Genomic DNA, 22465 nt, shown 5'->3' on the forward strand with positions numbered 1-22465 from the left:
GGTCTCTGAGAATATAAAGCTATGTACTGGGAAGTGAAAGACGGGCAGAATGCAGAGGGCAAGCAGCTGTGCAGGGGTCGGCAGTCCAAGCCCTTCAAGATGACCAGCGGTATTCTGAATCTGTATTGCATGCATGTGTAGACGGCCCACAGGCCTGTGAGAATAAACCTCTCCCACCGTCTCTGTGCCCTGCAGATTCAGTCCTGACAACAGGTTCCTGGCTGTGGGATCCTTGGAGAGCACCGTGGATTTTTATGACCTGACCCTCGGCCCCTCTCTCAACCGGATAGGATACTGCAAAGACATTCCCAGCTTTGTGATCCAGATGGATTTTTCTGCTGATAGCAAGTACATTGAGGCTAGTACATTTTTTATGTAGTTTTTCAAGTCGGTTTTTTTGTCAGACTAAATAAACACAATGCAGTAAGTTATTGAGGCACATTATTTGCTTTGTTAAGAATGTTTACCATTAAGAGAATATTAAACCTTGAATTAGTTTCTTGCTGCAATAGGTTCACCTCTGTTCTGGGAAGCTCAAGTCACTATTTAAGGTTTATCAATATGTATTTTTCACACACACCTTGGTCATTGTTCCTGCCCTCCATATTCAATGCAGTATTGCAAGGAGGGCCCTGACATTCTGAAACTGACTCAGAATCCCATTCCAGCCCCATTTTACTGGGTATTTATCAACTGGTTTTCTTGCCTCATTCTGAATTGCACTGCACATACTGTACCTGGAAATGTAGTCTATTTTGTGATTTAAAATAGAGGTTTTACTGTGTACATTTTACTTTTATTGTGGTTTGAAATGCACTCATCAGTGCCGATTCTTTCTAAAAATAGCTTGCAGTTCCTCTTTAATTCCCACATGCCTTTAGAATGAAAACCGATTTGCAAAGATTTCTAGTCATTTTTCCTTATCTGTTACTCCAAGAGCTACATAGATTCTCTACAACCAGTTTACATTCCTGTCACTCTAAGTATAGAGATATGTACTGTACAGATAGGGTAGACTCAAGTTAAATTGGATTTAAACTTAAAATGCAGTTAAAACCCAAGAAAAAAATGACAGCAATTTGTTGCTCTCACAATTGCATTTTCAAATTGTCATTTAGATCCTCTGATACCTCTTTATGAGCAATTCCAGCCAAAGGTGTAGTTTTCAATAATTAATTAGCATGCAAAAAATAACAAACTGCTCTGGCTGTTTATCAGCTTGTTTCCTGCTATTCCTCTATGGGCTTTACATGGCTTTCTCCACATACAGTAGGTGCTGAAGTTTCAACCAGCTTGTTCTGATATCCATCCACAGCGCAGTGCACCACACGACAAGCCTTTTACCTGTAGAGTTACTGGAGTGCTCATGGATGATAAAATGTCCCTAACACAACAGAGGTTATATATAGACAAATTCATTTTCGTTGGGTCACTGATGAGATAGGGTCTGTACAGCCCGGCTAGAACTGTACCAGCACATCTGCTGCTGACCCCTATGTGTAAGCTATTTGATATTGAAACTTCTATTTAAATGTACAGATGTCCGTGTTGTGCAACCCTGTGCACAATAAATGTGTTTCCATTTTGGAAACCAAGACCCATATGCAGTGTGAAGTATAATTAAACTGGGCCATATTTAAACTCCGATCACTGCAGTTGGAAATGTGTTGTGTGACACTGGGCTGTGTTATAAAAAGCATTGAGTCTCTGGAGTGACACCATACCAGGGCATTACCTTGGAGATAGACCTAAATATACCTTTCAGTTGTGGTTTCCTCTTGCTTTATTTGCTGCTGGGCGAATTGTCTTTTTGTTCACGTTGTGCGTGACTGATTCCGTCATCAGTGTCTAAAGAAGAGTCTGTGGGCCAGAAAGAGATGACGGACCTGATCGGTTGCTTGTTGGTTTTGCTCAGGTGTCCACCGGGGCCTACAAGCGGCAGGTCCATGAGGTGCCCACAGGGAAGACCGTGACGGAGCAGTCTGTCCTGGACAGGATCACATGGGCCAGCTGGACCAGGTGAGTGAGGGGCAGGGCCGGGCCAGGCCAGTCCGGCCACCCTCCCAGCAGATCTGCTGAATTCCTCTGCTACCTGGAGATCTCTGGCTGCACATAAAACTCTTTGCTGAGGATGGGGGGGGCTGCTATTTCTCAGAGAGACTGTTAGTCTGCTGCACACCTGTAAAGATACCCTCTGTTTCAAGAACTATCAGTCCTGCAAGTGGTGCGTGAACTCCACCGTTCTGGGACCGTGTGTGGAAAACAATGACAACTCATCATCACCTTAGTTGGGCGCGGAGCTGCAGAGGCCAAAAAGGTTTAACAATGATTTACTAATCCTGAAAAGGGTTTTAAACGCAAATTCTATCTGGTTTTGATGAAAATAGTCGCTAGTGTGTCCTAGCTGAGCTGTGCAGCAATATCCTGTTCTTAATCAGAAATCATTTGCTCCAGGAAATGAGGATCTAGGGCAATCAATACCAGCTGTGCCTTGGCAGGCTTTTGTCTCCGCAGTGCTGAAGCTGGACCACAGGATAAATATCATCCGTTGTGCGTCGCACAGCTCAGCTAGGCATGAGCTCATCTGCCTCCTCCCTTGTTCGTGTTTCCTTTCTCCTGTCCTGCCACTGGTGTGCTCAGATCTGCCTCCAGTACCTCAGGCCAAGCCTACAGCTAATTACTAAACTCCAGTCTTCACACTGGTTCACTAGATTTATAAATCCCATTAAGGTTGCAGGTTTTACATTTCAGCTCACCAAGCTGCTGGCAGCTGAATGAGCTGTCCTTGGTTGTTCCCCGCAGCATCCTGGGAGATGAAGTGCTGGGAATCTGGCCCCGGAACGCAGACAAGGCGGATGTGAACTGCGCCTGTGTCTCTCACGCTGGACTCAACGTGGTGACGGGGGATGACTTTGGGCTGGTGAAGCTCTTTGATTTCCCATGCACCGAAAAGTTTGTGAGTTTCTTTTAATCGGACTGAAATCATTTGCTTAGCCTCAAAATGTTGTGCAAACCCCAAAGCTGGGGTTTTGACTGTACTCTCTAGCTCTGCAAGTACATGGTATAGAGGTTGACTGGACAACTTAGAGCATTTTATGTCAGACTTCTATTATTACAGTTTTCCATAACTGTAAACTGATGTAAAAGTCTAAAATTGTGATGAGAATAAATATCAAATTGTTATTCTACCCTAGACCACCATACTGTATGTCATTGATGTTTTATTCTGTAAAATCCAGGGTTAGTTTTACTCTTTGTGGCCCCAGCTAGTGGTGACATGATTAACAGCTTCATCCAGCTCTCTGGCTTTTCCACAGGCCAAACACAAGCGTTACTTTGGCCACTCGGCTCATGTGACCAACATCCGCTTCTCCTACGATGACAAATACGTAATAAGCACAGGAGGAGATGACTGCAGGTAAATGCTTCATTTATGTGACCATTTTGTTTCACATGCAGTTCGATAATTCTTCATCAGGTCAACAGGTCATTTTTCTTGGATGAGAAAGGAAACGTTTTATTCCCTACTGTTTAGTAGGTTACAGCAGGAGCTTTGCCTTAAATTAAAATCTCTTGTGTTTTAGCTTTTACCAAGACAGACCATTAAGACAGACTCTTTCCATTATGTAGCTTCATCTTTTAAATTGTAAATTTCAGCTCATGTTTGTACATTAGCTGCCATGTTTTGAGGAAGGGAGATAACAGCTTATGTTGCTCTGACAAGAAGGTTACTAGTCTGTACCTCTTTCCCCATTATATAATTCACATAGTCCACTAATAGAAAAAGGTGAAAACCTCTTCAGAAAGAGTTTCACAGATGTGACACATTTCCAGACATCGGGATGTCTGTCTGAATAAGTCTGAATGTCAGTTTGAACACAGAAGTGGTAACAGCAGTGTTTTTATTCACACATCAAATTATTGCTGCCTTAACCAGGATGTCTAATTGTCTAATATAGAAGTTTTTTTTGGTAATGCAAGAAGCCTAGAAAGCTTTTTTATTAAACATGATCAAACTGAATATTTTGCCTTTGTAGATAGATTCATCTTTGCATGATGATAAAAGTTGACTATGATTTAATAGGCACAGTTACAGCAGAACCTATAACCAGTTTTAGCCTTTTGATGTGTAAGCTGAATATATTCATAATGGAAAGGTGAACTGATGCCTTTTCACTTCTTTATAACCTCCCAGTGTGTTTGTGTGGAAATGCCAGTAAAAAAGGACCCATCTGAAGAGCTGCAGGTGATCTCATGTGGTGTGAAGCTGGAGGGATTCCAATGCCTCAAGTGTCTGGCTGCTACAAACCTGTTACTGAAATGCTGCATTTAAACAGTTTGGCCAACTGTGGCACAGAACTGCTGTTAAACACCGATCATGGATACTGAAGGGGAGGGGTGTGGGGAACGCACTGTAATAACCTTTGCAAATATCACCTAGTACCTTGATAGGCTTTCGAGCAGGCTATGCTGATATACTAGTGGGAAATAAATATTCCTGCTGGTCTTGACAGCTGGTATCTCACTATACAGTACAGAAGTCATCTTGCTACAGTAAATGCTGTTTTACAGATCTTTAAAAAAATTACCGTTTGTGTTTACATTTTCATCTGCTTTCTGCAGTGGAGGAGGCAGAAAATAGTAATCATGCCAATTTTTTTACAGTTTTGCCCAGGCATTGCAGACTTCAAATAAACCTTTCTAGCCAACCAATATTTTTTTTAAAAAGCCTTTCTTTTCTGTAAACAGACATGCATTAAGTGCCTTTTGAGATTTTTGTATTACCTATCTGAGTTCTTTCACAGTTACATAGTTAAAGTTGTTTTGTACACTTCTGGTGCTATAGATTGTAAATGGAGGGCTATCAATAGTGTTAGTTTTATTAATTTAATACAATGGGGTTTTTTTGTTTTGTACATAAAAACCATTCCATGGATGGCTGAATCTTTGGCTGAATTATCCAAATAAATGCCAGAGTACAGCTCAGGAGTCAGTCTAAATCCAACAGCTCAAAACCAAGCAATGTTTTTTTAAAAACATTTTTTTTAAATGATCAAAATGGCTTGCCAACTCATTCTGAGAGCTGGTTCGATGATGAGGGTTTCTCCTCGAGAGAGCTAGTACCGGAATTGATTCCTCATGTGAAAACAAGGCATACTCTAGCTGCCCTAACATCCTCCTGTAAGGTACTCACAGCAAGGTTGACAGAACAGGGTGCCTGCTGTTGCATGAGCTGTATGTTTTGAATCTGGGGGAACAATGGCACACCAAAGCTGACTATGCAGTCTGTACTCCCGAGTAGTTGGTCTTCATTTTTGTCTTGTTTGATAATCAGCCGGTGTCTGTTATGTCCTGCAACGTCTTTCAATGATCTGACCGTACCTGCTAGCTATCCTTGTGAGCAATAGTGTCAATATTGTCTGTAATGAATTTGTTCACGGTTTATACATTTTATATTTAATTTTTGTATAGAATTGTCTAGACAATTTGTTAAAGAACTGTTTGTACTATAATGTAAATTAGAAAAGAATTGCTTAATGCATGAATTTATTTTTCAAGAAATCCAAATCACAGCTGATGCAGTTAAGTTCTGGTGAATGAAGTGAATTTTACTGTATGAATGACAATCAGTTTTGTGGTGTTTTTTTTACAGGGGAAAAAAATATGTATTTGTAATGAATGTGTGAAATGTTGTCTGTTAAAATGTTCAACTATCTGGAAAGACTATAAAGATTGTGTACAAGAAAATAAACATTATGCAGTTAAAAGTATCTTAATAATCCTCATTCTTAAAATATTTATCAAGGATATTTTGTCTTCCTTTAAATATTGTAAATGAACATCTTAGGACAGCACTACTCTGTCCCATTACAGTAAATGAATGGTCATCTCCCAGACAGCACACATAATAGCCCAGTGTAGACAGCATTCAGGTTGTGGCATTCCCCTCTAAAATCTTAAGTCAGTCTGACACCATGTTTTTTTCTCCTAATGAAATGAGGCATAGGCACACTGAATATGCATAAATAGGCAATTTAGTGTTACTAGCTTGCTTACACATTGTCAATGTTAGTAACTCATCCCTACTGATGATTAACACTACAAATGTGTATATAGAATTTATAACCCCTAAATTAAAATGCATGAACTTAAACTGACTTTTTACATTTATTAAATTGGGCAGAGGTAAAAATAAAGCTATGGCCAGATTTGACAAACTTGATTTTTACAAGGCAAGATGAGATGTTTAGTTACCTTTGGTTTTCCTTAACCATACAATGTTAAAAGGGAAATGAGGGCAATCACTTTAATTTGCTACCGTGTTGGATTTCAAAATCTTCCTGCACGAAAAAAAAAGACTCCATTGAATAATGTACTTGGAATCAGTTGCACCCAATAAATTAGCTGTTCAAACTTCACCTTAACTACAGTACCCACACCAAGCCTTAACCACATTCAGCAGAAGACAGCAAGGCTGAAAGAAGACAGATCTTTGTCTATAAGCTTTATTGGTACTTGTTTACATTTCACAATGCATTCCACAGACAGTTCTCAGCAGAATTCATCACAATTGTATGAAGTTTCATTCACAAATTACTTGCATAACAAACAATGCTTGAAATTTCCAGGGTACATATTTTGCAGCATTAGATATTCGGTCCACAGACGGAGATAGCAGGGTTTAAAGTGTTGATTTGTAAACGTGTTCTTTCAGACAACTAGGCAGCTGCAATGAGGTGAAATGTCAAGATGTTTTTGCAAAAAGTACTATGTTCTAGAAATACTCTGAAGCAATATGTGCTATGGAACAGTTCTCAGAACAGTCACAGTCTGAAATATCAAGCACTGTGGAGCTGCTGAATAAAGCTTAAGCTTTTGTGAAACACTACATCGCCAATCAATAAAACGGTAAAATCACAATACCACTACATTTCATCATACCAAATCTCAGTACTCATTTCTTGCCACGATGGTACCACTCACTTTTTTCCTTAAAAAAAAAAAAAAGACCACCAACCTTGAATGCAGACCATACAAAGTGGGTAAAACATGGAAAAAAAATAACCCAACCAAACTGAACCTGCACCATGATTTCTATTAACATAAGACTATCCCCGACAGAGCATCTTGTTCATTTTCTCCAAATTACGTTTTTGCTTTTTCTTAAATACAAACCAGTGTTTTAAACAAGATAAATAAAAATTAGACCTAGTTCCATACAATGCAGTGGCATATAATACTTAAAGAGCTGGTGAAAACCAACAACAGGTTAACAAGAGTTAAGTTTTCCACAACACTAGAGGACTGCTAAACTGGAAATAGATGTGTGAAACTACACTGCAATGTCAAGGGTACTGATCCACCCCCCCCCTCCCCTCAGCGGTGCCGCCCAGCTGCAGAGCCTCACTCCGCCTTGCGCTTCAGCCCCGGCACTTTCGCCTGGATCCTGGGAAGACAAAACCAAGCCTGTGGGTTAAAGACGCACCACACCCCTCTGCTGGACACGTGCTTTCACACCCCACACGCAACAGGTCCCGCCCTCAGGAGCACGGCCACGAGCTGCCTGATGAGAGTCCTGAAATCCCCAAATCCCCTTCCCCCTGCACCAGAGCGTACCCACGGGATGGGGGAGATACTGTAATGGTTTACATCGGGGGGGTCTTTTCACACAGATAACCCAGGATGTTGACAATGAAAATTTTCAACAGCTCAGAAAGGAAAAGCAGGATTATGGCTGAACACCTGATAAACTCCAGAGTGCTCCAGTTGTAACAGGATATCATTTATAGTCAATTTGTCATACAGACCCCCACCTTACCAATTACATAGGAAATTAGAATTGCTTTAAGAAAGGTAAACTCAGTCATTCAAGGTATGAAAGGACCTGGATTCTAAAAGAAACTGCACCATGTAAAATTACTGTGGTTAAATTTAGCAAATTAAGTGTAAAACCACTTCAAGATCCTCTTAGTCACTAAATAGAAACCTCAAATAGTCACTTAAGTTATACTCACTTAGCAATAATGTCTTTGACTTGGTTGTTTACCAGTCCTAGATAATGGTCAATCTGTGCCTGTTGAGAGAGAAAAAAGTTTTTCTTTCTGCACTAATAGAACCAAATTACATTACCTGCTGGTAAGTGCCATTTTACATTCATCAATAACCCAAAAGTCAAACCCAGGTTTGAAAAGCGATTAAGTGAAAAACCTCTAAAGACTGTCAGCAAACAAACACTTCCACAGTAATAACTTAATCCCAGTTGAACTGGATACTTCAATGTTTGTGATTTGAAGATTAGCAAAAGAAGATTTATTGTTATGCTTACAACCAGCAAGGTTTGGTAGACTGCACTTTTTAAATAAGTGTTTTTTTTTCCCCATCCAAAAAGTTACAAAGTACATACCTGGTGTCTTTCATAAATAACTGGGATGCTGAACACTGAAATCAGAGCTGGAGAGAGGAAGAAAATACTCAAATTCAACAGCAAGACACGAGCAACCTCACTTGTGGAATGATTTTTAAAAAATTCACAATTTACTTCATGTACAGTTAAATGTTAATGTTAACTCTGTCCAAAGAGAGAAGCATTTCTGACTGTTTCATTACAAATAATTAGATGGCCTTTTCAACACGCTTTAAAACCCTACTGCCACCGTTATCCAAATTCCAACATGTAATGTTTAGTACTGCTACATCTGCAAATGTGCAGGTCTGGGCAACTGCACTCTGCATGCTTCTAGACTGGGAGCATATTGACTGTCCTAATTGACTATTTTCTGAACACGTATCATAATTACTGCCCCACTTCCATTTTGAACACTTTGAAAAGCCTGTCCTGCACTACAGTGACAAAGGCCAAATCATACCAAAGGATATCTACTTAATCTAATATTCACATTGCACATTAAGGCAACAACTGTCCATAAAACTCTATTCTACAAATTTTAAGGACTTAAGCACAATCAAAATTTGTTAATTTCTATTTTTGAAAAACATTTAACTTCCAAAGGTTGCAGTGAACTGGCTTTGTGGTGTACACTAGCTTTAAAGTTTAAAGAGATTCTTCAAAAGATGTGTGAGAAGCTTACCCAGAATTAGGAGAGTCAGACCATTAAACAAGGCACCAACATAGGTAAGGATCCACATCAACACTGCAAACTGTGAGAACAGGAAAAAAAACAAGCTGTTAATGTTCCATTAATCATCTATACCCTACACACAGCTCACTGCGAGAACATGGCACTAGTATTGAAAGGAGATGTACCCTGAGGAACATCTTCCAAAAGCAGCAAAAATCTCTCCATTTAAACCTGATGTAACCAAGATAAACAGGGAGAAGGTGTCAGTTTCTTTGACCTCAGCCATTTTTCATTGCTGTATTTTTACTAACAAATCACATTGCTTCAATTTAACATCAGCTTCACAATTTCTCTTTAATACATTCCATACTAGAGATGCATTACTTCAGGTATAAAAAGGTAAAGAGAACTCATAAGGTTTAGACCAGAAAAACCTGCACCTTTCAGCAGGGTTAAAAATGAGAGACGATGGCCAGATTACAAACTCCTCAGTTGTGTTCCTGTTCTGTAATGCTGACTACCAACAGTGCCTCTAAAATTTAAACTATGAAAAAGATCATTTAGAGAATTAATGTTGAACAGTTAACTCAGCCTTCCCCTATTTAGAACACACTCAGAAATAAAGTTTGCTATAACAAAGTTAAGAATTACAATTGCCATTTCCACAGGGTTCTAAGCTGGAGTGTAGAGACAACAAAAAGTCAGAAAGCAGAAGCGACAGACTGGATCCTCTCACAAACACGGAGTATCTCTCTCGCCATGAGACATACAACTGCATTAGATCGGACATTCTCAGTCTCACAGGGACAGCTCCAGCCATCACCAAGACTGTCTTCTAAACCCAGCCCTCAGACCACCCTACAGCAAGCACTGTGCTCACTATCTGGTGAGTAGGTACCTGAAAAGGGCCACCCTCATTCCAGCCTTTAACTTATTAACAAGCCTGCTATGTGAATTATTCTACTAGGTACAAGGCACCTGGCAGAATCCCAGACCCTCGCCAAGGTCACCAGCTTCTTCTGAAATGCCCCCTTCTCCTGTGACAAATTGTCGCAATGCCGCTTATGGCTGAGGCCTGAAGTCTGAGGGCACTGGGCTGCAGGTGGCTGTGTAGTCACTGGGGGGCAGAGGTATGGTGAAGAGCAGGGCATGGTGCCAGGCATGTGCTGGCACATGATCTAGAGCTCTTGTGAGGCACTTTGCTTGACATACCAAGATTATACAGTGACTTTCAAAGACAAGAAGTTCTTTCACAACATTTCAAACCACCTTCAGAAATCTAGTATATGAATTACCAAATGGTGAGCTCTCCAGTCATACATCCCTGTCAATTCCCCGCATAAGAAATGGAGCTGTTATCCTGAAGCACTAACAATTAAAATGATCTTGAATGCTTAAAACAAACATCACTGCAATTGAGTCAAGACTAATTTGATTTCAATTCATTTTTGATTCGGACAAAAGGGCTATGTACTGGTTTTACGCAGAAGTCGCCCATGTACAGTTTTAATACTGAGTGCTGCTCTTCCTCACCGCATGAAACCCTTGTTCAAATGCAATTCTACTCACAGAAACTTGATAAAGCGCCCGGCTTCTCCAGCACCTCATGACTTCCAGCTGTTGTCTTGCTTTCCTATTGTTATAGCGCAAGAAATGTGATGAGCTTGCTTAGAGAGAAGTGTTAGATCGCTTTAATCCAAATTCTCCAATCCCAGGAAGAATGCCAGAATATATAGTCAAGGGCTCGAGAAACTCAGTTTATTACTCCAGCTCCAGGGACGACCTGAGATGTGAACTCGAACCTGGGTCCTCTCATTCTCGGCAGTTGTTTAACAAGATGCTTTTCCAGTCAATGCTACAGGTGCCTCCTCATTCGCTAGCTCTCGTCTACGGCCCCACTCTGAACTGCCCCCTAAAAACAGCCGCAGCAAGGAGCACTGGATCTTGGCCAGGGCGGGACATTATGGTCACACGTTTCATGGAAACTGCACACTGCTATATAAAGCATTATTTTAAGAAGGGACCTTCTGTATTCACTCTTCCCCTATAACAGTGCCTTGCTGTTCCACTCTCCAGCCATTTGCAACAGAACTAAGAGCTCCTGATGTAACTTTCACCTGCTGCACCCTGCTTAGACTAGGACATCTTGATGAACCGCGTGAGGTGGCATAAAAATAAGCGGCTTGCTTTGCACAATCACAAATACCGTAGCTAGTTTTTAAAATGTATAACAGATTCCACAGTGACAGATCGTCCCCTCACTGATCCTAAGAGTGCTGATCCATATTAAATACGTTCTCAAATGGCCCAGCACCAGATAAAGACTGTCGATCCCCAGTGTTCTCTGCATCAGTATAGGCTGTTGATTGGGCAGCCCAGCCTTGCAGCAGAGTATGGGTGAATGGGGATGCACGCCACCCCTAAAAAAAAGAGCCCACAGACTAGAAAAAAATCCTGATGCGTGTAAGTTTCATGGGTGCAGAGGAATCACCAAAGCACTGGGCTGTCTCTTGGGACTTCCACACTGAACTCTTTCAGCTGCATTTAACACTAGAATTCGGCTCCACAATGCCCCCATTGTGTGCAGCAAATATTCCTGCATGAAGATTTGCCTTCCGCATGAGCCCCTCGCAGCACTGCTCCATGGAGACCCCTCGCTGTCCACACACAGGGGCTGCATTCACACAGCCAGGGAAGCAGCTCGTGCTGGGCTTCTCTACCTCTAAATCCCATCAACCTCACTTGCCTCCACGGTCATTAACATTGGTGTAACTAGTCCTTAACTGAACTGTTTTAGCTCTTATTCCCTAAGCAGAACTGATTACCACTGTGTGCAGAGTTACCAAATCACCATGTGGGGGTGTTGATTGAGTTCATCAATGAAATAACACCTACAGACTAACATGGGGTCAGTTAGTATGTACTTATAAAACAGTAAGCAGCGAGATACAGAAGTGAGTTTTTTAGTGCACTCGGCTCCATTAAACCCAATTTAGAAACCAAAACAGAACTGTGCACCTTTCAAACAATCGATTGAGTTTTGAGCATAAGAAAACCATCAATCTGGTCAACTATGGTGGTCATACAAAGGCTCCCTTTAAAAATTAACCCCAGCTCAAGGCTGCAAGTTTCACCCATCACAACCGTTATTTCCAGACAGGAAGACAGTGAAACTGTTGGATTTCACCATGCCCACGCTGCAATTAAAACATCTTACAGTACAGCAGCTGCATCTCAAACCATGACAGAATCATCACCTAGCTTACAGCTGAGGAAAGCAAGCAAGCACTTTTCATAAACACTTTCCTGGATCATACAACATGGAAAATGCTTTGTTCTCATATTTTTAACTACCAGTTTAATATATCCACCTAATCTAGAATTAATCATGCGATTTTCCATAACAGGGCTCATGGCTCTGAACCCTGACACGCACACACAGGGGGAGCGAAGAACTGCTGCCTAACGTGCACGAGCCCGGGAGACCACACGGGTCACCGGGCTGACAGGACTAGAGAGAGCCCTGACCCACTAACTCCATCCCCCAGCTGCATACTTCAAGTCGAGCCAGGAAAAAAAAAAATCAAGCAAAAACTTTTAAAGATATTGGCCACCTCCAGTAAATCAATGCCCCTGCGAGGTCTTTTAATTGTACAACTATACATTTTCAAGTAAAGTGAGAATCCCAAGGATATGAAATTGGGAGTACTGTGTACAGGACTGTGAAGGACCGATTGAGTACAGAGCTTCTGATGGTTCTCTTTTGAAGACAGAGGGCATCATTGATTAGGTAATAAACGGATTAGGTAATTTTATCAGATAATTGTATCTGGACAAAGCAAATGGACTGAAAGGCAGGGGCACTAGGACGCTGGGTTAGCGAACTGCCTTGTTCCGAATGGCCTGGAGTCACACAGGGAATCCTACTTGGGTCCCCTTCCCAACTCCAAGTCCCTGTCCACACGGGCTCCTCACCTTCAGAGAGTCCACCAGGTCTTCCACCAGGAACAGGCGGCGCAGCTCCTTCAAACCGCAGTTGAGGTGAGACAGGGCCACATCGCTGTATTTGTGAACCAGCTCCTCGGACAAAGCCACGTCCGACTCCAGGTAAGCCCTGCGGAGAGAGGACCCACTTAACTGCATCCCAGCCTTCAGGATGACCACGCTTCAAAAACAAGAAGCCGCTGTGCTGACCAGCCTTCTGTCTGAAGGAAGGGTTAGAGCACTACTTACCACAGGGATGAAGATGCTGCCATCTGGCTGCATCTGCACCTGTGTGCACCAGCCCACCCCCCCCCTCCAGCCTCAGAGCACTCACTTGAAAGGGTGGCCCTCATCGGACTTCTGCACGGCCTGCAAGACGCCCTTGTATATCCTGAAGGTGACGGTGACGGACAGCAAGGCCAGGGCCAGGTAGGAGCACACGCTGACGATGCTGCACACTGTCAAGGAGAGCAGCAGGAACAGGCTGGCACCAAACACCACCCCCGTCCTCTTGATATCGCGCCAGTACAGGAGGTCCACCACTGCCGGGAGAGAGAGAGAGAGAGAGAGAGGGGTCACACTCGGCCACACCGCCCAGCCCGAGCACCTGTCACGGGCAGTAGGAAGTAACACCTTCAGGCACCCCAAAAAAACTCTTCCAGTTATTCCATTTTAAGGTTTGTTTAGTGAAACAAAGCAGCTTTCCAAATGTGACTACACAAAATAGATCAGGTAACCAGATGGGGGGGGTAACGATCCTAGCTTTAATTCTAAAGGGCTCACGTATCCATACAAGTGCTCAGCTTCATGGATTCTTTCAAAGAGTGTGGCTTGATGCAGTCTGTTCGCAACGAAGCACAGCACTACAGCACTCCCCCAACACATCTCAGGACATTTTTCTGAATGGGTTCAGAGAGTCCAGGGGGAGTCCCCAGGCACCTGTGAGCAACCCTAAACCCCGTTTCAAATGTTGGCCAGGCCGACCTTCACTACCAGAATAGCAGCCCAGCACTCGGGCACGCTAACCTTCACTCCACTGCGCTCAAGTTCACGATTCTGATCGGGTTTCAGCTCCCCAGAGCACTCCTGAGCCACGCTTATCGCCCTCACTGGGGCAGGTGTCAAGTGAGAACATGCACTTCCTAACAGCTGTGACGAAGGGGGACTCCCGGCTTCTATTCCACTACTCTCCCCTCGACTGCAGCCCCGAGAGTCACGAACCGGGGGCAGGTCGTGCTGTCGCTAAACTACAAATCACCCCCCGTGAATTAAACCTGCGTGGACAGACTCGTCCCGCGAGCCCCGACACCGCACTGCACTTCGACATGTCCGTGTTTGACTCCCAGGGCCGAGTCAAAGGAATCTCTCCAAGATCGGAAAGGCACCCCAACATGTTACAATAAAGCAGCACAGCCCGCGGTGAGAAGAAAGGAAAACGCGTCTGAGCAGCAGGCTGGAGAGGCGCCAACACGCCTGAGACCGACAAGCTGCTAACAGTCCGACAGGGGAAAGATGTAGGCGAGACGGTCCGATTTTTGTCTAAATATGGAGGGGAGTGTCCGTGGCAAAAGTAGCCCAGCCTAAGACCGAATTCGGCTGGCGAGACAAATGCAGAAATCCATTCAGCAATGCGCAGCGCCTGAAAGACAACAGCGTGAAAACCCAACCTAGCGAATGTCGGAGACGGAAATGCTCCCCATAAAGGAGAAAATGCTCAATGCTGGCGTTTCTCCTCCTGCAGCTGTGAAAGCAGGTGCCTGTAACGCAGTCTCGACAACAGCGCGTTTTCCAGCCTTTGTCTCCTCCGAAGGTGGCTGCCTACATTTGGTAATCTGGTCCAGCTAAAAATAGCACCAGCACTATCAGCAGTGACTTACGTGCTGATCTCATCCAATTACGACCCCCTTTCTAATCGAGATCTTTCTCCTCCAGACACTTAATGGTGGCGATCCTCGACGGGGGGGGGGGGGGGGGGATTGTAGGCGGCTGTTTTTTTCCTCAGCCCATTTCCCGAGCAGCGCCGGAGCTCGGATGTCGGCACCGAAAAGCAGCCCCGACCAGTCCGGGGCCTCTCGCCGCAACGCCCCGACCACACCGCCGGCTCGCAATATCAGCCGCCCCCCTCCCCCCCGCTACGGCGTCAGCACGACAATGCACCGATTTCGTTAAAAAAACAGACAAACAAAAACAATACGAAGCGACACCCATACCGTAAAGCACACCGGCGGGGGAAGAAAAAGAAAGAAGAGACGCACGCTTTAATAAATGAAAGGACTAACCCAGCTTGGCATCCATCTTGTGCCTGCTTGCATGCACCAGCTACAAGCACAGCTGACCGAAAAAGAAAGGCTTTTCACTTCCTGCTAGGTCACTTGGAGGTCTGATATGCCCCCCCCCTCTCTCTCTCTCTCTCGCAGGAGCAGGGCTGCCGGGCTGAGTCAGTCGCACCGTCAGCTTCCGGCACCCCGGCCCGTCGCCTCCCTCCCAGATCACACCCCCGGCACCCCAAAACACAGACTGCGCGGCTGTCAGACCCCCCACCGCCTCACGTCACGCACGACCGCGCTTCTGCCGCACGGACGTCGAGATCGACAACTGAAAACGGAGCATATGCGGGTGATACGGTTTCACTGCGCGTCCAAAGCATGCAAAAGGGTATAATGCCGAGTAGCGTACCGAAAGAGAAACTAGCTTTAATGAAAGAGTCGCTCTTATTTGCTGTGAACGACACCAAATTTCAGTCACCGAGCTGAACTGATCACGGACTTATCACGCACCAGTTTCTCTCGGAGCAAGATTACCTTCACCTTTTGTCACAGCACTTGTTGGGGATATAATTCCGTCTACAGCTTCAAAAACACTAGTTTTAATAGCAGTTAATACTCAGAAAGAACCGTATTCAAAATTTATCAAGCGATCAAAAAAAAAATCACCGGCTTCCTGAATGTTTCTGCTATTAACCACATGCAAAGCCACCCACCCCAGCTGCAGATTCCGAGTGATAAAGCAGGGATCCGAAGAGCTTCCTTAGATAAAGCAAGCACTGTCAATCTGGGATAGGAAATCCCTGTACATCCTGCATACTACAGGTACAGTTACTTTCACACCCAGGCCCTCAGGCAGCAGCTGGAGGACATTGTCAATAAACTACATGTGCTGGTCTTCTGCACACCATCGCCGGTAAACCATGCAGTACTCGGGGTCCAGATAGGATGAAGGCAGTTCATCAGGGGTGCATGGTGAAGCATTACAGCTCAGAGTTAATAGTTTACTTATTACTATTAATGTACTTCTTGCAACTCTCATAAGCCCTCCTGGAACTGCATGAGATTCGGCAAGAATCGTCATTATAGAAGTGTAACCCCTTTCTTCCCCATCTGCACTCCAGAAGTTAATTCCTGACATTTCCTCTCCGAGTTGGCAGCTGGGATACAACACAGGGTTTGTGAATCTCCTTTTGCTCTTGTGCCCAGTGTAACAAAGATATATTTACAGAGTCCCCAAATTAACATTAATTCCGATAAGGGACAGCAGCCAGTGTCCATCCAAAACCTGCTTGAAAGTCACAGGTTTTTGATGAAATCACATCAAAATACAACTGACAGCCCACTGGAGCTCAGCAGGAGAGAGCCTGGCCAGTACCTGGATGGGAGACCTCCTGGGAAAGAGGAGGTTGCTGCTGGAAGAGATGTTAGTGGGGCCAGCAGGGGGCGCTCACCCTGCAGTCTGTGTGGGTCCTAATACTCCAGTATAGTAATGGGGACACAGTAAAAAAAAAAAAAAGGTGCTGTCTTGTGGATGAGACCTAAAACTGAGGTACTGACTTGGTTCTCAAAGAAAGAGTAGGGGTGTTACCCTAATGTCCTGGCCAAATTTCCCATGGGCCTTTACCAGTCATGGCTTCCTAATAATCCCCATCTCTGAACTGGTTTCGTTTCTCTGTTCTCCTCCCCCCGAGAGCTGGTGTGTGGGGAGTGTACTGGTGCACTATGGCTGCTGTCGCATCACCATGTGGGCCTGCACACTGGTGGTGGAGGGGATCCCCATTACCTGTACAGCAGTTTGAGTGGAGGTGTAATGATTACTAAAATGGAGCGATTCTTTTCCGACATGGTTCTCAGGTTATTACAGGTCTAGAAACCTGCCCATCTCAGACCGGGGCCAACCCTGGCAGGACACACAGCCCGCAGGAGGACAGAAGAGCCTGCTTTAGCTTCGCTGTTAAAATGGCGAGTCATCGAGCCAGCGTCCCTCTCTGGCCGTTTCCTCTTTGTCGCCCGGTCGGACAGGAAGCTGACGGGGTGTGAAGTCAGCCTCTGTTCCCAACTGATGCAATGTGACAATCGTTGCTTGCATCTCCTGGAACTTTCTCCAGGTTTCAACACATCATAGCTGCCCAGCCAGCTGTTGCATCAGAACAAAACCTGCGCCTTCATCAACCCCTCCCCAGCCGTCATAACCCACAGAGCAACTGGCGCTGCAGGAACACCCGGTCCCGCCAGTGTCTGAGCATTCGCGCTCCTTCAATCAGGCTTCACCGAGACGAGCGGCGGAAGAAAGATGGCTGTGGGTGAAAAGTGCTCGCTGTAATCTAGACTGAAGCCGATCAGCGAAACCCAGGGACTGCATTCTTATCCAGCAATCGCAATTATGCAATTTTACACTTATTCAGCTACATTTTTAAAAAAAAGCAGTGCCAAGTTAATCTCAGGAATTAAAAAAAAAAGTTGCATGAGAACCGAGAGGTTTCTTAAAATAAGCTAGCAGAACCCACACACTGAAGCAGGCATTGTGGATAACTTAAAAAAAGGTCCGAATACAGTACATAAAATTCAAATTCTTTGCCCACTCTAGTCCTAATCCCCGTTTACCTTTGTACAAAATTCCTGCTCGCTCCAGGAATGAAAAGTGGTGTTCAAAGGTTGGGCTGTTAATCTCATGGCCATTTTACAGAAACCTTTCCACCACACGCAGTTCTGCGCACACATCTGGTTTAACAGATGACGACCCCCTCTTCCTTTTAATACCAAGGCTACAGAAAAACCGCCATCTCTTACCGCTTAGACTGGCCCCAGCAATTGAAAACAACTGCGAAGAAAGTTCTGCACCAATTAGGCCTACACGTGACTCCATGCCTTGTTAAACACTACTGCTGCACAGCACACAGTAGTTCCACATCTCTGTTGCAATCCTTTAAACTTATGCAAGCAGTGCTGTACCTTACCCATGTTTTCACCCAAACTGCTCAAGCCTACCCGTCTCCACTGCTGTTGAGGTAAGAGATTAACAAAACAAAAAGCCATCTCCTTCCATTGACTCAAAAAAAAAAAAGGCAGATACCCTGATCTTTCCAGTGTTTCGGCTGGCTTTCCATCGCTCCTCTGCTGGTGAGATACTTGAACCCTCAGCTGTCGGATCAGTTAGGCATTCCAGTTCAGCAGCAGCTAGTGGGGTGAGCCCGTCACGCAGCCCCTCAAGATGGAGTGTAGCAACGGTCTCCCCCAGCGAAGGGACTGCAGCTTTTTCTCAGCAGGCTGCTCTTCAGCACTACAGCACTGCTGCAGCAGGACTGGGGTCACCTGACAGACTGCTGGCTGTGAGGCCCAGGAGTGACGCAGTGTGATCTGTAGCTTAGCTCCTCTCACAGAATGTGGCTCCCGGGGAATAATTGCTCCCTTCGACCCGCTTTCTGTACTCTGGCCAGCACATCATCCTTCTCTGGCACCGCCCCTTCCATCTAGAACAGCCACTGAGCTTCACGTCTCACAGAGGCAAGTTAAACTGACCCCTTCTTCAAACCCTTTCACATCTAAGAGGTAAATCGGAGACACAAGCAATGGCTTACCACATAATGATGCCCCACGGAATACAGCAACATGAAAAGCGAAGAATGTCTTTTGTTTATCGCAAAAGCAGACAAGCCAGGTTCAAGGATAATCACGTTGCTCATGTAACAATGGAGGACATTTGTATCTAAACCCTGGCAATAAAGAACAGCAAAAGGACTCCCCTTTTCACACTGGGCACTGCCTAGAATGAAACTCATAGCCAGAACCCATAACACCAGGGACTGGGGTGAAAGCAGACATGGGTAACCCACTCCAAATGTGGGTGACCATAGTCGTTACACTGCCAAAAATTCAAACTAATAGTAATGGCACATCTCCGCAGTTTTGTTTTACACTACGCAACCATTATCATTAATCTCGGGGCTCTTTTTCTTCCGTTTGATACGGATCTTTTTACAAGGAAAAAAAAAGCTAGAAGATAAAGTGTAATGCCTTTACAGAAGCCTTTTCTGTTATACAACACTTAATCAGGAAAACCTAACCAGGAACAACAGCACATCCATCTTTCCCATCTTCAGTCAGCACAGCTGTTCTTTCAAAATGAGGCAGTTCTCGCAGATCACGACACAGCTTTAGCGTCAGTTGTGTGGTCTAGATCCCATTCAAGCAGAAAAGCTGTACTGCACTAGCCGGCTTTGAGAAACAGAGCCTTTAGCCCCAGTCCTGACTGCAAGCTCCCCCTGGGCCACAGGCTGCTTTAAGGTTCAGGCACTAAGGAAACCTGGGCTCCAGGAGACAAGCTTTCAGCACAGGGCCAGACAACTACCGGGTAGACAAGCTATATAAAAAAATAAAAACCTTGCAAAATCCACTGGATATTTTATGTACTCTGCATTGCTCTGTTTTTTTTTAATCCAATGATTATGCTGACTGTTCCTAGTGAATTGTGCCCCTCGGGCCAGGAGAATCTATTTTGTTCTCTCTTGTACATCTGTGTAAGTGCAGAATGACAAAGTGAACTGAACTGAAAATGGAAAACCAAGATGCTGTTGCTTTGTGATTGCAAAATGACAATCGAAATCTTCATTATCATTACAGTCAAACTAGTGGGGACAGAAGGACATCTGAAAGCAATCAACTTGAGTCTTCTCAATCTTCTCAAAAGGTTTGGTTCTTCTATGCAGCTGCAACACAACATGGAAGTGTGCAGTGTCCATCAGCACACCTCCAATTATTTCTAGGTGTCAAGTTTCACCATCAACAAACAAAACCTTCAGTCCAAAGACCACTGTCTGTAAATCTCCACAGGTTTTAAGCCCTCCCACAAATAGAGAAAATTACAAACTACCGACAGGCCTCTGGCACAGGGATTGCTTGTATTTCCTATTAGCAGATTAATAAGGGATAGTTGTCTTTCCCTCAATCCCAATTAATTTTTACAGTTTACTCTAAAGCTGCCATTTTGAGTTTCTTACCACAAGGTGGCACCACCCTTCCAACTCATGAATCTTGTGGCATGTCAAATACTATCCACACACCCCAAATATCCTGCAAACTCTCCCCTTTGCACCCTTCACTCTTTATCCTGTCTGATGCTCCTTTACTAGGAGAACTAACTCTTTAACTCTCCCAAAAAAAGAAACATTCAGTTTAACAGGTTTAGTTATTTGCCAATTCACCTAAATAGCAAGAGTCACATCGGATTGCAGAACAAGAGGACAAAGTACACATCTACTGGGTCAAATGCAATGATGAAGAAAACAAATGAGATAATGCATATTGCTTATCAGTTCCCAAGCTGATAGTCTTGCAGTTAAACCTGGTAAATTCAAGCTAAAAACATTAATGAAACTAGACTGTCATGCACCGGAAATATCATTTGAATTTAATATGCCTTTTCATTTTGATTCACACAGCAAAATTCCAAATACTAAAAATATCACTGCAGCATACTATGTTTTTAAGAGACTTCATTCATTCACTCAAATTCCAATTTGCATTTAATTTCAATGGACTCATGCTGGAAGTGGGGCCATTATCTTTCAAAGCGAAACACACTGAGCACCTCCAGCGCTCCTGCCCACTACTTCAGAGTAATCCACTTCTACACCACCATCACGGACTACCATCACAGTAGACAGGCAGAGAACCCCATTTCAATCCACAAAGGTTAATTTATAAAGGAAAAAGAAACCCAGAACAGCCTAGAGAACAACAAGTGAATTTCATTTCACAAATTCAGAAGCACTATCAAGTATAAAATAAGACAGAGCCTGCAGGCTCCTGTGCTTGATGCCCAAAGATTCCACCCACATTATGTGACCCTCATACTCTTTGAATATATTCACTGCAGATAAAGTGAATTTAGAACCATTTTCCTCCCTTCACGGCAGTTTATTTCTATTGTGTGTACAGGACAGGAGACACACTGGTTTGGGAACTGGGTAGTGGGCGGGGAGACTCCACGGTGAGCTACACTGGTCTCTCTTCTTGGACAGTGTGCGACACGGTCTAGGGTCCAGGCTTGCACTGTCCCCACACAGCTATGGACAACTGCTAGCCTTCCCCCAGGACCCAGTTAACCAAAAGACCGGCCTGCTTTAAACAGCTGTTTCTACCCTAGGGGTTTCCAGGTCAGGCTGCGAGCACTAATAGCCGCAAACCCAGCTGCAGCCCGTCTAGCTCAAGTGCAGGCTGAGGCAAGGACAGAAGACTGAAGACCAAACAAGGAGGTGACAGTTGCATGTACTGTATCCACAATTAACCACATAAAAAAAAAAAATTCAGCACGCAACGCCATGCCTGAAAAATCTCCTCATGCACGGGCCTAATTAGGCAGCCTTTTAATTTGCCTCTGCTCAGCATAGTACGCAAATGGGTCTGAATGTCCAGAATAAGAGAAATCTCCATTTAACCCACACTGATCATTGCAGGAAAACCTCAACGATACCAACAACATTGCACATCAATATTGTTTCAGAGAGAAGAAAAAAAAACATCTGAAGTAGATTTGTAAATGATAGACATGGAATATATCTGCTATTCAAACCAAACTCCTAACCCAGAGAAGAGAAAGCACCCCCTACTGAAACAATCAGAAAACTGCTCCAAGCAAACTCTTCACAGTACTGTATGCAGCAAAGTTCGATCTCATTCTCACTTAAGTTTCAAGTATTATCAGTCTGAAAGCATGGAATAGGAGTCACTTCTCTATGCAAAGGGTTGTGGGAGTATGGAACAACCTACCCAATGACATGGTGGAAGTCAGCACTTTGTCTTCCTTTAAAAACAGCTGGAAGACATTCTGGATGAAGTATTATCAAATGGGCCGGAAGAGTCACATGGTCTCCTCAAAGAACCTTCCTTATGGTTTTTGCCGAATTCACAGGAAACGTGTGTTCCAGACATCGCCAATATCAAAGATCAAGACCCAGCGCATCGCGGCGTCTCTGCCGCACACACCCAGTGTGTGAAGCATCATCCCCCGTGCCATTTCACTGGGTGACATCCGAGATTCTACTTGCCAGCTCCTGCAGCACCAGGACGAGCTTGTTTCCCAATGACAGCATGAAATGAAGCTGCTCCAGCAAGACGACACCTCCCAATGATAAC

The 22465-nt window shown here is 44.2% G+C and overlaps 2 protein-coding genes across 10 annotated transcripts in view; one reads left to right on the forward strand and one right to left on the reverse strand.

The window, feature by feature from the left end:
- The window catches only part of LOC102686846 (EMAP like 6), a 118146-nt gene extending 108158 nt beyond the window's left edge, over positions 1-9988 (forward strand). For 2 of the 3 annotated variants that reach the window (XM_069179828.1, XM_006638417.3), the window contains 5 exons: positions 196-358; positions 1916-2019; positions 2803-2956; positions 3318-3418; positions 4196-5756. In XM_069179828.1, coding sequence (XP_069035929.1) covers positions 196-358; positions 1916-2019; positions 2803-2956; positions 3318-3418; positions 4196-4220 — 547 coding nt within the window. In that variant the 3' untranslated portion in view covers positions 4221-5756. Of the gene's footprint in view, positions 1-195; positions 359-1915; positions 2020-2802; positions 2957-3317; positions 3419-4195; positions 5757-9748 lie in introns of those variants that run through there. The other variant, XM_069179827.1, reaches the window with a different exon arrangement.
- rtn4a (reticulon 4a) overlaps positions 6491-22465 on the reverse strand; it is a 28529-nt gene continuing 12554 nt past the window's right edge. For 4 of the 7 annotated variants that reach the window (XM_015362459.2, XM_015362460.2, XM_015362461.2 and 1 more), the window contains 6 exons: positions 13399-13606; positions 13056-13194; positions 9090-9159; positions 8405-8451; positions 8016-8074; positions 6491-7447 (listed from right to left, as the gene is read on the reverse strand). In XM_015362459.2, the coding sequence (XP_015217945.2) occupies positions 7405-7447; positions 8016-8074; positions 8405-8451; positions 9090-9159; positions 13056-13194; positions 13399-13606 (566 nt within the window). In that variant the 3' untranslated portion in view covers positions 6491-7404. Of the gene's footprint in view, positions 7448-8015; positions 8075-8404; positions 8452-9089; positions 9160-13055; positions 13195-13398; positions 13607-14941; positions 14970-15343; positions 15568-18404; positions 18714-22465 lie in introns of those variants that run through there. The other 3 variants (XM_006638418.3, XM_006638419.3, XM_015362465.2) reach the window with 3 other exon arrangements.

This window comes from Lepisosteus oculatus, chromosome 17 (assembly GCF_040954835.1).
Source record: "Lepisosteus oculatus isolate fLepOcu1 chromosome 17, fLepOcu1.hap2, whole genome shotgun sequence".
In the NCBI taxonomy this organism is placed as follows: domain Eukaryota; kingdom Metazoa; phylum Chordata; class Actinopteri; order Semionotiformes; family Lepisosteidae; genus Lepisosteus; species Lepisosteus oculatus.